Genomic DNA, 14048 nt, shown 5'->3' on the forward strand with positions numbered 1-14048 from the left:
TTGGAAGCACAAAGTCTGAACCACTGGACCACCAGGAAAGTCCCCAGAGGTCTGGGATTTTTGTCAGTTTCATTACTGATGTACCTTAAGCACCTAAAAAATGCCTGGCACACAACAGGCTCTCAATGAATATTTGTTGAATCCCAGAATTAAGGGCCTACTAGGTCAGTTTTCATTCCAATCCCAAAGAAAGGCAATGCCAAAGAATGCTCAAACTACCACACAATTGCACTCATCTCACACACTAGTAAAGCAATGCTCAAAATTCTCCAAGCTAGGCTTCAGCAATACGTGAACTGTGAACTTCCAGATGTTCAAGCTGGTTTTAGAAAAGGCAGAGGAACCAGAGATCAAATTGTCAACATCCTCTGAATCATGGAAAAAGCAAGAGAGTTCCAGAAAAACATCTATTTCTGCTTTATTGACTAAAGCCAAAGCCTTTAACTGTGTGGATCACAATAAACTGTGAAAAATTCTGAAAGAGATGGGCATACCAGACTACCTGACCTGCCTCTTGAGAAACCTATTTGCAGGTCAGGAAGCAACAGTTAGAACTGGACATGGAACAACAGACTGGTTCCAAACAGGAAAATGAGTACATCAAGGCTGTACATTGTCACCCTGCTTATTTAACTTATATGCAGAGTACATCATGAGAAATGCTGGGCTAGAAGAAGCACAAGCTGGAATCAAGATTGCCGGGAGAAATATCAATAACCTCAGATATGCAGATGACACCACCCTTATGGCAGAAAGTGAAGAGGAACTAAAAAGCCTCTTGATGAAAGTGAAAGAGGAAAGTGAGAAAGTTGGCTTAAAGCTCAACATTCAGAAAACGAAGATCATGGCATGCGGTCCCATCACTTCATGGGAAATACATGGGTTAACAGTGGAAACAGTGTCAGACTTTATTTTGGGGGGCTCCAAAATCACTGCAGATGGTGACTGCAAGCCATGAAATTAAAAGATGCTTACTCCTTGGAAGGAAAGTTATGAGCAACCGAGATAGCATGTTCAAAAGCAGAGACATTACTTTGCCAACAAAGGTCCGTCTAGTCAAGGCTAGTTTTTCCAGTGGTCATGTATGGATGTGAGAGTTGGACTGTGAAGAAGGCTGAGTGCCGAAGAATTGATACTTTTGAACAGTGGTGTTGGAGAAGACTCTTGAGAGTCCCTTGGACTGCAAGGAGATCCAACCAGTCCATTCTAAAGGAGATCAGCCCTGGGTGTTCTTTGGAAGGAATGATGCTAAAGCTGAAACTTCAGTACTTTGGCCACCTCATGCAAAGAGTTGACTCATTGGAAAAGACTCTGATGCTGCGAGGGATTGGGGGCAGGAGGAGAAGGGGACCACAGAGGATGAGATGGCTGGATGGCATCACCGACTCGATAGACATGAGTTTGTGTTGGTGATGGACAGGGAGGCCTGGCGTGCGGCAATTCATGGGATCGCAAAGAGTCGGACACGACTGAGCGACTGAACTGAACTGAACGCGCCAGGCCGCTTGTGTTATTAAGTTAGGTGGACTCCTGCAGGCGCCTTCTTGCCAATCACTTCTACCGTGAGCCAGAAGCGGTCCTGAGTCCTCCTGCCGCCAGGGGTCGCTGTAGGAAACGCCGGGGCCTCCTCTCGTTACTTCTATCCCTGCGATACCCTTTGACCTCGTGAAGTATTGCCCCCAGTTAAGATGGCGGCGTCGGTGGCAGCCGCAGCGGGGCGACTTCGGCGGGCCATTCGAAGGTCGCCCTCATGGCGGGGCCTTCGGGCGCTCTCATCGGAGGTCCCTCCAACCCAGGCCGCGGCCGTGCGGGACGCCTTCCTGAGCTTCTTTCGGGACCGCCATGGCCACCGCTTGGTGCCCTCCGCATCCGTGAGGCCCCGCGGCGACCCCAGTTTGCTTTTCGTCAATGCAGGCATGAACCAGGTAGAGGCTGAACCACGCAGGTCTGGGCGGAGTTTGCAGTTTTTTTCTTAGAGAAAGGCGTTGCGGGATTGGGCAAGAGACGCAAAGGGCGGAGCTCCTACCTTTCGGGGAAAGAGAGCTTGTGCGTGATTGGGCAGAGTTTGGGGTGCAAATTAGGGCTTGGGGAGAACTCATTCGGAAACTTCTGAGTTAAGGTTGAGTTTTAGTTCCAGGAATGGCGGGTGAAGGTTGACTTTTAGTTCCTGGAATGGCAAGTGTGGAGTCCCATGGGGGCAGACTGGTGGGGGAAGTCTGGCTTCATTTATGTTTTTTTTTTAAATAAAGGTATCATTCATTAAAATAAATGTTTGTTGAGTACATGCTACTGTGCTAGCCTGTGTGCTCTAAGCTTTCGACTTTGAGCACCACTTACCCTCTGTAGACTGGCCCTGTTTCTAGCCACCAACACATTCGTTCTCATTTTACTAGCAGAGTCTTTCATGATTTGTCTGCTCAGACACCACCAGAGATGGGTGCTCCCAAGTTGCCCCCCCGCCCCCGGCCAAGACTTCACTGTACTCTCAGGGGCCATGGACAGCCCTCAATCCGAATCACCATTTCTATGCCCACTCCCTACGTTTCCCTTCTATTAGGATATCTCTCTCTCCCTTCCTGTGTTTCCAGTTCAAGCCAATCTTCCTGGGCACTGTGGATCCACGAAGCGAGATGGCAGGCTTCCGGCGGGTAGCCAACAGCCAGAAATGTGTGAGGGCTGGAGGACGCCACAGCGACCTGGAGGATGTGGGCCGAGACCTTTCCCATCATACTTTCTTTGAGATGCTGGGCAATTGGGCCTTTGGGGGTGAATATTTTAAGGTGAGTCCCCAGGAAGCCCTGGAGCTAGGAAAGGGTCAGTGGTCAGCCAAGAAAGGAGTCAAGGTTAATCCTGTCTCTACTGTTAGAGTTGGCTTAAGCAGGGCCTTATACCAGACACAGTACTCAATGGACACATATAATAGAAATGTGTCTCGCTTTCTTGGTTGGGCTGTAAATTCCTTGAGGACCAGGACTATGCCTCATGCCTAATGGCTGAATAATAATTATTGTAAATAAATGGTCCAAATGCAGGAGTTAAAAGTCCTCTCAGGCTGAGGTGGGTAGGGGATTTCATGGAGAAGGTGGTGCCTGAAAGAAAATTGGATTTAGAAGCAAGGACACTGTCTATGGAGGAAAATCTCAGAAGCAGAAAGAGTCATGGCTTGTTCTGGAAACCAGGTGGGCAGTGGAAATGGTCTTGTCTTAAGCTGAGGGTGGAACTCTTATGGCTTGATGGGCACGTCAGTGGGGCCTTCTCACCTGTCTTCCTTTTCCCACTGGATTTCCACTACAGGAGGAGGCTTGCAGCATGGCCTGGGAGCTGCTGACTCAGGTCTATGGGATCCCTGAGGACAGGCTCTGGGTCTCCTACTTTGGTGGTGACCCCAAGGCTGGGCTGGGCCCAGACTTGGAGAGCAGGGACATCTGGCTCAACTTAGGGTGAGTCCACCCCCACTTATGTCCCACTCCTGGAGCACAAGAAAACTGGAAAATAACCAACACCGGACCTCAGAGTCTTAGTGTATCCTGTGATACTGTAGGGTCAGCCCTGTTCCTCCTCCTGCTGAGCTTAATGGAAGGGCTCTCCTGGCAGATAGCAGGGGTGGTGTAGGGGAGTCCCCGGCTTCTGCCTTTGTCTCCCACTATCCATCTGGCTTTCTTCTCAGGGTGCCTGCCAGTCACGTGCTCTCCTTTGGGCCTGAGGAGAATTTCTGGGAGATGGGGGATACTGGGCCTTGTGGGCCCTGCACTGAGATACACTATGACCTGGCTGGTGGGGCTGGGGCCCCCCAGCTGGTGGAGCTTTGGAATCTGGTCTTCATGCAACACAACAGGTAATGGGTTGCTGGAGGAGGAGGGAAATCCCTGACTGAAAGTGAAAAAGTTGGCAGTCAGGAGACTTTGATCCATTTATGGATCAAATTTATGAAAACAAATACTTAAACGGCATTTGCAGTGTGCCAGGCCTATTTCTGGGGGCTTTCCTGGTGGCTCAGATTGTAAAGAATCTGCCTATAATGCAGGAGACCTGGGTTCATTCCCTGAGTCAGGAAGATCCCCTGGAGAAGGGAATGGCTACCCACTCCAGTATTCTGGCCTGAAGAATTCCATGGACAGAGGAGCCTGGCGGGCTACAGTCCATGGGGTGACAAAGAGTCAGACATGAGTGAGCGACTAACACTTTCAGTTTCAGGCATATTTCTAAACTCTTTTCAGATAGTAACCAATTGAGTCCTCTTCTTTGCCCATGACATTGCAACTAGACACTGTGGGTCTTTGGACTCTGCTCTCTTATCATAAGATGGAGTTGAATTTGATAATCTCTTAAGATTTTTTATACCAGCTTTGACATGCCTCTTTATAAAGCAAAGAATTGTGTCCCAGAAAGTGGAGGTCTGGGTCCAGGCGACGGCCCAGTCACCCTTTATGAGAAAGGAGAGGACCCAAGGCTATCATCGTCTGCTTTGGGGGATGAGGGGGGTGAGGTGATACTGCCCACTGGTTCCTCTTGCTGTCGGCCCCCTGAATCCCCTCCTCATCCCTTTATGCCACTTGAGCATCATGCCTGCAGTCCTGTGGGGGCCTCACCTTGCACACCTTTTCCGTACACCTGGCCAGAGAGGCAGACGGAAGCCTGCAGCCCCTGCCCCAGCGGCACGTGGACACGGGAATGGGCCTGGAAAGGCTGGTGGCCGTGCTGCAAGGCAGGCTCTCCACCTACGACACCGACCTCTTTTCCCCGCTGCTCAACGCCATACACCAGGTAAACTCGCCTCTTCCCTTCCAGAAGCCACTCTGACCTGCGGTCCTCAGGGCTCACCACCACTGGTTTCTCCCTTTATTGAGAACTCAAGAGTATTCCCGCTGCGGGGACAGTGAGCAGCCAAGAATGTGAGGCTCCAGTTCACGTTTACAGCCTGATACTGCGCCTCACTCTTTGCTCAGTAGTTGCGGTGCACGTACTTAGTGTGGCATGTGGGATCTTAGTTCCTCAACCAGGGATCGAACCCAGGCCCCTATATTGACCAGGGAATTCCCTGATTGTCACTTTTAAAAGACATTCCTGTTGCTGTGCGGAGGATGCGCTGGAGGGCAACTGGAGTAGAAGCTGAGAAATTGGGAGGCTGTTTCATAGTTCAGATAAGACAAGGTGTGGCTTAGGCTGGTAGCAGAGGAAGTGGAGAAAAGTAGATGGATTTGAAAGATCTCTGGAAGTAGATGCAAAAGCCCCTACTGATGGATTAGATGCTGAGAGCAGAGCCAAGTCAAGGCTGGCCCCCAGGTTCTTGACTTGACTAATGTGAATGGCAGGGCCAGCAGCCATGTCTCTTCTCCTGCTTCCAGGGTTGCGGGGCACCCCCTTACTCGGGCCGCGTTGGGGCAGCAGATGAGGGGCGCATAGACACAGCATACCGCGTGGTGGCTGATCACATCCGCACACTCAGTGTCTGCATCGCTGACGGTGTCTCCCCTGGGATGTCAGGCGCCCCGTGAGTCTAGAAGGGCTACAGTGAACGGCAGGGGTTGCTGCGGGCTGCAGGGGAGAGGAGGGAGGGGATGGCAGGCGGAGGAGAAAGGGAGCATACACTCTGTGTCTTGCCCTCCCTTTTCCCCTCCCTGCTGACCCAGGGCTTCTGGGGGCTCATATCTGGGCTCTGACCCCTTCTAGGCTAGTACTTCGTCGGATCCTCCGTCGAGCTGTGCGGTTCTCTACTGAGGTGTTGCAGGCACCACCTGGCTTCCTGGGCAGCCTGGTGCCTGTAGTGGTGGAGACACTGGTAAGGGCAGAGCTTCATCGCTTCCCTGGGCCTCCCAGGGGACTTGGAGAGCCTGTCACTGAACCCAGTGACCCTACCCTGGTTCCCCACCCTAAGTGTCTAACCCAGAGTCTTCTCAGTGGGCTTTCAGAAAGCAGGGAGCCTCCTTGCCCAGGCTGCTGAGCCTTTGACCTCAGGACCCCCTTCTGCCTGTATCATGCCCACCCCTCCCTAAAAAAGCTGATTACCCATTTGGACCTTCCGCCATCCATCAGCCTCTCTGAGCCCCCAAGGCAGGTGTCCCCAGAGAGGGCCAGGTTGGAGGTACACAGTGGGCCCTGTTGCCTCTGACACTGCCTCGGGCCTCTGTACTGTCCCCAGGGAGATGCTTATCCGGAATTGCGGAGGAGCTCAGCCCAGGTACTGGACTCGGGTGGGAGAGGGAAGGGCTGACGAGAGTGGTGGGGAGAGGCTCTTCCTCTTAGGAGGCCCGGCTGCAGCCCTGCCCTGCCCCTGTTCAGATAGCCAGCCTGGTGTCGGAGGATGAGGTGGCCTTCCTGGCCTCCCTGCAGCGTGGTCGGCGGGTCATCGAGAGGACCCTGAAGCGCCTGGGGCCTTCTGATGTGTTCCCAGGTGAGCAGGACGCCTGGCCGTGGTTTGAGGGCCCCACTTAGATGAGCCAAGCCCAGGCTTCACGTCCCCGGCCCGACATCTCTCTCCCCTACTCTCTCCACCACCGCCCTGCTTCTCCTCACTTCCCTACTGCCCAGGCTGGCCCCGCCTCTGGTCTCTGCTTTCCAAGGCTGGCTGCAGGCTGCGAATGCACTGCCCTCCTCTGAAATGACATTTGCCAAGGGAGGACCCTGGGCTACCCCCAGCTCTTGCTTTGGAGCCTGAAGGTGACCCTCTTCTGGGGCCTGCCCAGCGCAGGGAGAGGGCCCGTGTGCTTGGCACCTGGTAGCTTCTGTGGGCGGAAAAGCCCTGGCCCGTACTTCTCCCCACTCCCTCCCTCAATAGCCCTGATGACCATCGTCTTCCTCCCTCAAAGCCGAAGTGGCCTGGTCCCTGTCACTGTCTGGGAACCTGGGGCTCCCCCTGGACCTGGTGGAGCTGATGCTGGAGGAGAAGGGGGTACAGCTGGACACTGCTGGACTGGAGCGGCTGGCCCAGGAGGAGGCCCAGGTACTGGCTGGGCCGCCCCACCGGTTCTGTTGGGTCACAGCCCCTCCCCCAGTCCTGGGATCTTGTGGGAAGAGGGAAACAGGAGGCTGAGGTAGGGTCTGGCCCCTCGCTCAGCCCCCACCCGGAGCCCGCAGAGAGGAAGGCCAGTGCAGGGGGCACACAGAGGAGCAGAAGGGGAGAGGCTGGCACAAGTCCTCAGAGCGGCCATCAGGGGCCGCAGGGGTCCTGGTCCTGAGACCCCTGCATGAGGGAAGGTTCACCAGCCAGCCCAGGGCCTCCAGCAGCCAGCCCAGCCCGAGGGCTTATTCCAGAGGGGGTGCAGGGTGCACAAGCTGTGTCGCGGAGGCAGGTCTCCACACAACCCCTCCTGCATGCATGCCTGTCCCACAGCACCGGGCACTGCAGGCCGAGCCGGTTCAGGAGCAGGGACTGCGACTCAACGTCCACGCCCTGGGGGAGCTGCAGCGCCGAGGGGTGCCCCCAACCGATGACAGCCCCAAGTACAGCTACTCCCTGCGACCGGGCGGCGGTTACGGTGAGAGCCTGGCCTGAGGCGGGTGGCCACAGACTTGCCTGACCGCGATTGGGAGGACAGAGAGGCCACCAGGCCTGTGCCTTCCCCAGGGGAGCCGCCAGGGGTCGCTGTGGGTCCCGGCTGGAAGTGCCCCCCCCTGCCCCTGCAGACTGGCTTCAAGGGAGGCGTGGGCCCAAGCCCCTGCCTGGCACTGATAAGCAGTCTCGGCCCTGGCAGAGTTCGGCACCTGTGAGGCCCAGGTGCTCCAGCTGTATACAGAAGATGGGACAGCTGTGGCCTCCGTGGGGGACGGCCAGCGCTGTGGCCTCCTCTTGGACAAAACCAACTTCTACGCTGAACAGGGAGGCCAGGCTTCCGACCGAGGCTACCTGGTGCTGGTGGGCCAGCAGGTGAGCCCCCGCCGACCACCACCTCCCCCAACACCTGCCACAGACACACACATACACAGACACACCCACACACAGAATCCCCAGTTCTCCTGAGCCAGAAGGAGCCAGGGGAGGGAGAGGCGGCAGGCACTCAGTGCCTCGGCCCTGCCCTTCCCCAGGACGTGCTCTTCCCAGTGGCCCGAGCCCAGGTCTGCGGAGGCTTCATCCTGCATGAGGTGGCGGCCCCTGAGCGCCTCAGGGTGGGGGACCAGGTGCAGCTGCACGTAGACGAGGTGAGGACGCCACCCCCGCTGTTTGTCCTCCGCGTCCTGCAGCCCCTCCTCTCTCCCCACCCCACCCGCACCCAGGGCCCTGGGTGACAGAAGCGTTTCAGGCCTGGCGTCTGAGCTGCATGGAGAAGCACACGGCCATCCACCTGCTCAACTGGGCGCTGCGGGAGGCCCTGGGCCCCGGCACAGAGCAGCGAGGCTCCCACCTCAGTCCCGAGCGGCTGCGCTTCGACGTGGCCACGCAGGTGAGCTGGGCACGGAGAGGCAGCCTTCACACGAGGCGACTGGCTTAGAGTCTGGTGGTGTGGGAGTTTGACCAGTAAGAGGGCCGGATTCCCCTCGCTCAGTCTCTGGGGGACCTTGGGTGGGGGCGCTTCCCATCAGGCTGCTCCTGCGCCAGTGAGGGTCAGGCAAGCCGGTGTCTGGAGTCCTCTCTTGGCCTCCAGCCACCCGGCTTCCTTGTCCCTGCTGTTACCCAGGCCGCTCTTGCACAAGCTGAGCTGCCCTCTTCCTTATCTGTCATCCTGTCTCCATGTCCATCTGGGTCAAATCCTGCAGGAGGTGCGCACTGACTGAATCCCATTCTGCCTGATGACTCCCTCCTTGCTCCTGCATCTCCACCATGCTGTATTTCTCTTCCCCTGGCCACCCTCTGTTGTAAGCTCCTGAAGTACAGAGCCTCTGTCTTCTGTTTCTTTATCAACTTTCAGTGTCTAGTGAAAGGCCTGCTGCTTCCAATAGGCCCAGTTCCCGGGTAGCTTTCTAAGGAAAAGAACTGTCAGCTCCACAAACGTATTGAGTACGTGTTATGTACTAGGCACTGTTCACTAGCCCAGCCTGGGGCTAGTTCAGTGAACACTGACTGCTTCTTCATGCATCGCTCCCAGGCACGGGGCTGACTGCCTGTCGGTCTATTTCCCCCACAACCCCCCAGGCCCCATTGACCCCAGAGCAGCTCCGGGCAGTGGAGGTCACTGTGCAGAAGGCCGTGGGGCGGGATGAGGCCGTGTACATGGAGGAGGTGGCCCTGGCACGCACTGCCCACATCCCCGGGCTGCGCTCCCTGGATGAGGTGAGTTGGGGGGCCCCGTTGGTGGAGATCGTGTGAGTGACCACAGCCCCACTCACGGGCCTGTTAACAGACCTGTGCCTCTCGCTGTCAGGTATACCCAGACCCTGTGCGGGTGGTATCCGTGGGCGTGCCCGTAGCCCATGCGCTGGACCCCGCCTCCCGGGCCGCGCTGCACACCTCTGTGGAGCTATGCTGTGGGACGTGAGTCACTCCTCTCTGCCCACCCCCGCCTGGGGCCCTGGACCTCCTCCCTTCCCTCGTCCCTGGAGCCACCAGCCCCTGGTTTGGAGCTCTAGCTGCTCTTCTCTCTCCAATCATCACCCAGACTTCCTCCTCCCTCCCTCTGCCCCCAGGCACCTGCTTCGCACAGGGGCTATAAGAGACCTGGTCGTCATCGGAGAGCGCCAGCTCGTCAAGGGCGTCACCCGCCTGCTGGCCGTCACTGGGGAGCAGGCCCAGCAGGTCAGCACACCAGCGGGGCCGGGAAGCTTCTCTGGGTATGGATGGGTCAGGGAGCACACAGCTGATGCTCTCGGACCAGGGAATGCCCAGCAGCAGAACCGGGATTCATACCTGTGCACTAAGCCATACAGGCTGCTGGCAGCTGGCATCTGTTGTCATCATTCAATACCTTGATGAGTCTTGATTGTTAAATGTTTCTAACTTGTCCCTGCCCAGCAATAGGTCAAGAACCCCTGCCTTGGGGAGGGCAGGTATGCCACACTGCCCTGACCATCCTGTGCCCTCCCTACAGGCCCGAGAGGTGGGCCAGAGCCTGGCCCAGGATGTGGAAGCAGCCGCAGCTCGGCTCAGTCAGGGCAGCCAGCATGTGGCAGAGGCGCATCGGCTGTCCAAGGACATGGGGCGACTCACCGACGTGAGGGCCACCCTCCCCATGGAGCTGCCCCCTCCGCCTGGCCCTGTTCCCCTCCCCGACCCTGCCCGTCTCCCCCCAGCATCCCCAGCCCAGATGTTTGTTGTTTGTCTGGGGGGGTGTGACCTCTTCCCCGGCCCTGCTGGTCCCTGCCTCAGGGACCATGACTCAGTGGGGCCAGGGAGTGACATGCTGCTTCGGACCACAGGCCGTGGACACCGCCATGATGCCCCAGTGGCAGCGGCGGGAGCTTCAGGCCACACTGAAGGCGCTGCAGCGGCGTGCCAACACTGCCGTCCGGAAACTGGAAACGGGGCAGGTGAGGGGGGTGCGGTTGCACCCCACGGGGCAGAGGGCAGGCACACCTGGTGAGCATCAGAGATGCTCTAGCACGCACGCGGAGACACCCCAGGCCTGGCGGGGAGTGGGGGTGGGTGGCAGTTGCTGCCTCTCCTGCCACCTGGGTGCCATCACCAGGTCATTCCCACACTTCTCTCTGCCAAACTGGGTCTCTCCCCCAACTCCCAAGCCTGGCTGAGACTCTCCCTCCAGGAAGCTAACTTGATTACACCATTCAGCCCTAATTGCTCCTTGACTGTGGCTCCTCCTCCCTCCGCCCGCCCTCGCCCATCTGTGCTGCAGCCTTAGTCCCTTCACCTTCAGCGGCCCAAGTGTAGGGCCCTGGAGCTATAACGAAAAGGAGGAGAGAGGCAGGAGAGGAAGGACACAGAGGGGACCCAAAACAAGGCGGCCATTCTCGGCAGAGCCGCTGGCACCTTTGCTGGGGGACGGAGGGCGTGGGAGGGGATTTCTGGACTGGGGCTCAGTTCAGAAGTGGGGGCTGATTGCTTCCCAGCCCGACCCCTGCAGTGTTCTTCCTGCCTCCTAGGCTGCACAGAAAACCCAGGAGCTGCTCCAGCGGCACACGGAGGGCCCCCTGATTGTGGACACAGTTTCCACAGAGTCCCTCTCTGTAAGCGTTGGGTGTGGGGTGGGCCCAGGCTGTGGAGAGGGGAAAGTCCTGGCGGGGAGGAAGCTGGGAGCTGCGAGGTTGCCATCTGCCCTCCTCCACGCAGATGCTGGTGAAGGTGGTCCGACAGCTGTGCAAGCAGGCGCCCAGCACATCTGTGCTGCTCCTCAGCCCCCAGCCTCTGGGACAGGTGCTGTGTGCCTGTCAGGTGGCCCAGGTGAGTGCGGGGAGGGCAGCCCCCACCCCACTCATCTCGTAGTCCAGCTTGCTGATCCCTTGTCTTTTATTCCTCCCACCCGAGAGCCACGGCTGGGTAGAGGTGATCTCTGAGGATACCCCAGGATGGGGACAGGGCCACCTCCTTGTCCCTAACCCACGCCCTCCCACCCCACCCTCAAAGGATTCCCTCAGTTCCCACCACCCCACCCTCCAGGCTACATATTTCTTGCAAATAGGTAGCAGCCATTCATCAACCTCTATACATGCATTCCCAGCCCATCCGTCTCCTGTCTCCGCACGCACTTACCCACCCCCACCATGTGCCAGCTTGCAAGAGGGCTCTGCTCACCGTGACTCCACTCTCCAGGGTTCACTGAGTGGGAGGGGCAGGGAGGGCTGCTCTGCCTCACTGCCCCTTCTGTTTCTGTCCCCAGAGTGCCACGCCAGCCTTCACAGCAGAGGCTTGGGCGGTGGCCGTGTGCAGCCACATGGGGGGTAAAGCCTGGGGCTCTCGAGTGGTGGCCCAGGGCACTGGAAGCACTGCTGACCTGGAAGCTGCCCTCAGCGCAGCCCGAGCCTATGCCCTCAACCAGCTCTGAGCAGGCTCACGCAGGGGCTCACACACGCTGAAGAGACTGCGGCCAGGGCAGTGCCTGCAGCCCTGAAGGAGCCAGCAGAACCTCCCCGGAGGCTCAGCAGAGGACTCAAGTCTGGAGGCCAAGCAGCTGAGCCAAGAGGGTGCCCTGGGCTGGGACCTGCACAGACGCGAGAAGGGGCTGGGGAAGGCAGAAGTGAGCCTGAACATAGACCCGGCGAGGTGAAGGTGAAGACGTACATGACTGTTCTGGCTGCAATTGTTCATTAAAAAGTATTTCACAGGATAGGAAGCTCCAGAGGGCTTCCTAGGTAGCGCTAATGGTAAAGAACTCACCTGCCAACGCAGGAGATGTAAGAGGCCGAGGTTTGATCCCTGGGTCGGGAAGATCCCTAGAGAAGGGAATGGCTCTCCACTCCAGTATTCTTGCCTGGAGAATCACATGGGCGGAGCCTGGTGGGCTCTGGTCCATAGGGTTGCAAAGAGCCAGACACGACTGAAGCAACTTAGCACACACACACAGGAATCTCCAGGACATTCTTTCACCTAAAAAAAAAGCAACCTTTCCCGTCTCAGCCACCTGACATGGCTGCCCATCCCCAATTTGACCCTTCACACTGGACTGAAAGGCCACCTGGCATCCAGATCTGAACTCCCCTCATCACCACCACAAGCACTTGGCCAAGCCCGCTGTGCCAGCCTGTTCTGAGCACCCACAAAGGCCTCCCTAGCCAAGATTGAAAAGTGTCATGTGAAAGGCCTGAGAGCTGGGCAGATCCTTTCTGGTGTCACTTATTTCATTAACAATTTCTCATTTTAATGAAGGCTCTGATGATTTGTTGATAAAATGAGCCAACAGGGACTTCCCTGATGGGGCTGAGACTCCAAGCTCCCAATGCAAAGGGCTTAAGTTTGATCCCTGATCGGGGAACTACGATCCCACATGCCACACTATAAACTGAAGAACCTGCATGCTGCAACGAAGACCCTGCAGAGCCAAACAAACAACCCAACAAGGGCTGATCAGTTGCTGAGACTATGGCAAGAAACAAACAGAACTTCCTGCTCTTGTGGTGCTTTCTTCCCTTGGGGAAACAGCAATGAAGAGAAAGAAGAAGGTATCAGATGGGGATGAGGTCTATGGAGAGAGCAGACTGGGGTTGGGAGGGTGTAAGCCCCATGGACATCTGAGGGCAGAGTCAGTGCAGAGGCCTGAGGGGCAGGTGCAGGTCTTGGGGTCAGAAGGGAACAGAGCCAAAGCAAGCCTACTCTTTTTTAAACACATTTTTTAAAATGTTTTATTTATTGTTGGTTGTGCTGGGTTGTCATTGCTGCCTGCAGGCTTTCTAGTTGGGGCGAGTGGGGGCTACTCTCTGTTGCAGTGCACAGGTTTCTCATTGCGGTGGCTTCTCTTGTGGACCACGGGCTCTGGGGCACCAGGGCTTCAGTGTTGCAGAATGTGGGCTCACTCGTGGCACGCGGGCTTAGTTCTGTGATGTGTAGACCCTTCCCGGACCAGGGATTCAATCCATGCATTGGCAGGTGGATTCTCACCCACTGTACCACCAGAGCAGTCCCAAGCCTTCTCTTTTAAAACGACTTGCAAAGCACCTGCCCCAAACCTGAGCTGAAGCTGGGATTGGCAGCTCAGAGCAGGAGGAAGGTGTGGAATGAAGGGCAGTTGTCTTTCCCTCCCAAAGTGAATCCACCCAGGACCAAGCCAGACACCTGAGCTCCACCTCTGTTCGAAGATCTCTGTTGCTGGATGAAGGAAGGGGAACTCAGGGGACCCATCCCCAAGTCAGAGCCTCCCTGGCTGCGAAGTTCTGGGGGCATTTAGTCAAAATTTTAGAGCAGAGCAGGTCTTCCTGATAGCATTTCTTGCGTGATTGCTCATTCTAATTGAGGCAGTGATGATTAGTTGGTAAATCACTGATGAGGGCTTGAAAGGGGCCTGGAGCCCCTGCCCTCTGCTTGCAGTCCTGAGAGGTCGCAACTGTGGATCTTAGCTACTGTGGCAGGGGCCACTGTTCAGTACACTGACTGAAAGCCTGGATCTTAACACATAGTCACCACAGTGAGGACACTGGGGCAGGGGGGTGGGGGTGGGTGTTGATGAGTTAACTGAGCTTCTAGGGCGGTAACTTATCCAGGGTAACCCAGCTAGTAATCATCAGAACTGAAA

General features: G+C 56.8%; 1 protein-coding gene across 3 annotated transcripts; it reads left to right on the forward strand.

The window, feature by feature from the left end:
• The first annotated feature begins 1683 nt into the window (after nucleotides 1-1683).
• On the forward strand, nucleotides 1684-13162 carry AARS2 (alanyl-tRNA synthetase 2, mitochondrial). Of its 3 annotated transcripts, XM_040249552.1 has the most exons (22): nucleotides 1684-1925; nucleotides 2589-2780; nucleotides 3295-3440; nucleotides 3668-3835; nucleotides 4620-4764; nucleotides 5346-5491; nucleotides 5671-5779; nucleotides 6140-6178; nucleotides 6280-6391; nucleotides 6807-6940; nucleotides 7331-7475; nucleotides 7692-7864; nucleotides 8023-8136; nucleotides 8238-8378; nucleotides 9068-9205; nucleotides 9297-9406; nucleotides 9559-9667; nucleotides 9960-10082; nucleotides 10288-10398; nucleotides 10969-11052; nucleotides 11156-11266; nucleotides 11703-13162. In XM_040249552.1, exons 1-22 carry the CDS (start codon nucleotides 1689-1691, stop codon nucleotides 11865-11867), a joined length of 2952 nt encoding a protein of 983 aa, XP_040105486.1. In that variant the 5' UTR covers nucleotides 1684-1688; the 3' UTR covers nucleotides 11868-13162. The 3 variants fall into 3 exon arrangements, with proteins under 3 accessions (XP_040105486.1, XP_040105484.1, XP_040105485.1); XM_040249550.1 differs by having other exon boundaries at nucleotides 9960-10398; XM_040249551.1 differs by having other exon boundaries at nucleotides 10969-11266.
• The last annotated feature ends 886 nt before the right edge of the window (nucleotides 13163-14048 follow it).

This window comes from Oryx dammah, unplaced genomic scaffold (genome assembly GCF_014754425.2).
Source record: "Oryx dammah isolate SB20612 unplaced genomic scaffold, SCBI_Odam_1.1 HiC_scaffold_11, whole genome shotgun sequence".
In the NCBI taxonomy this organism is placed as follows: domain Eukaryota; kingdom Metazoa; phylum Chordata; class Mammalia; order Artiodactyla; family Bovidae; genus Oryx; species Oryx dammah.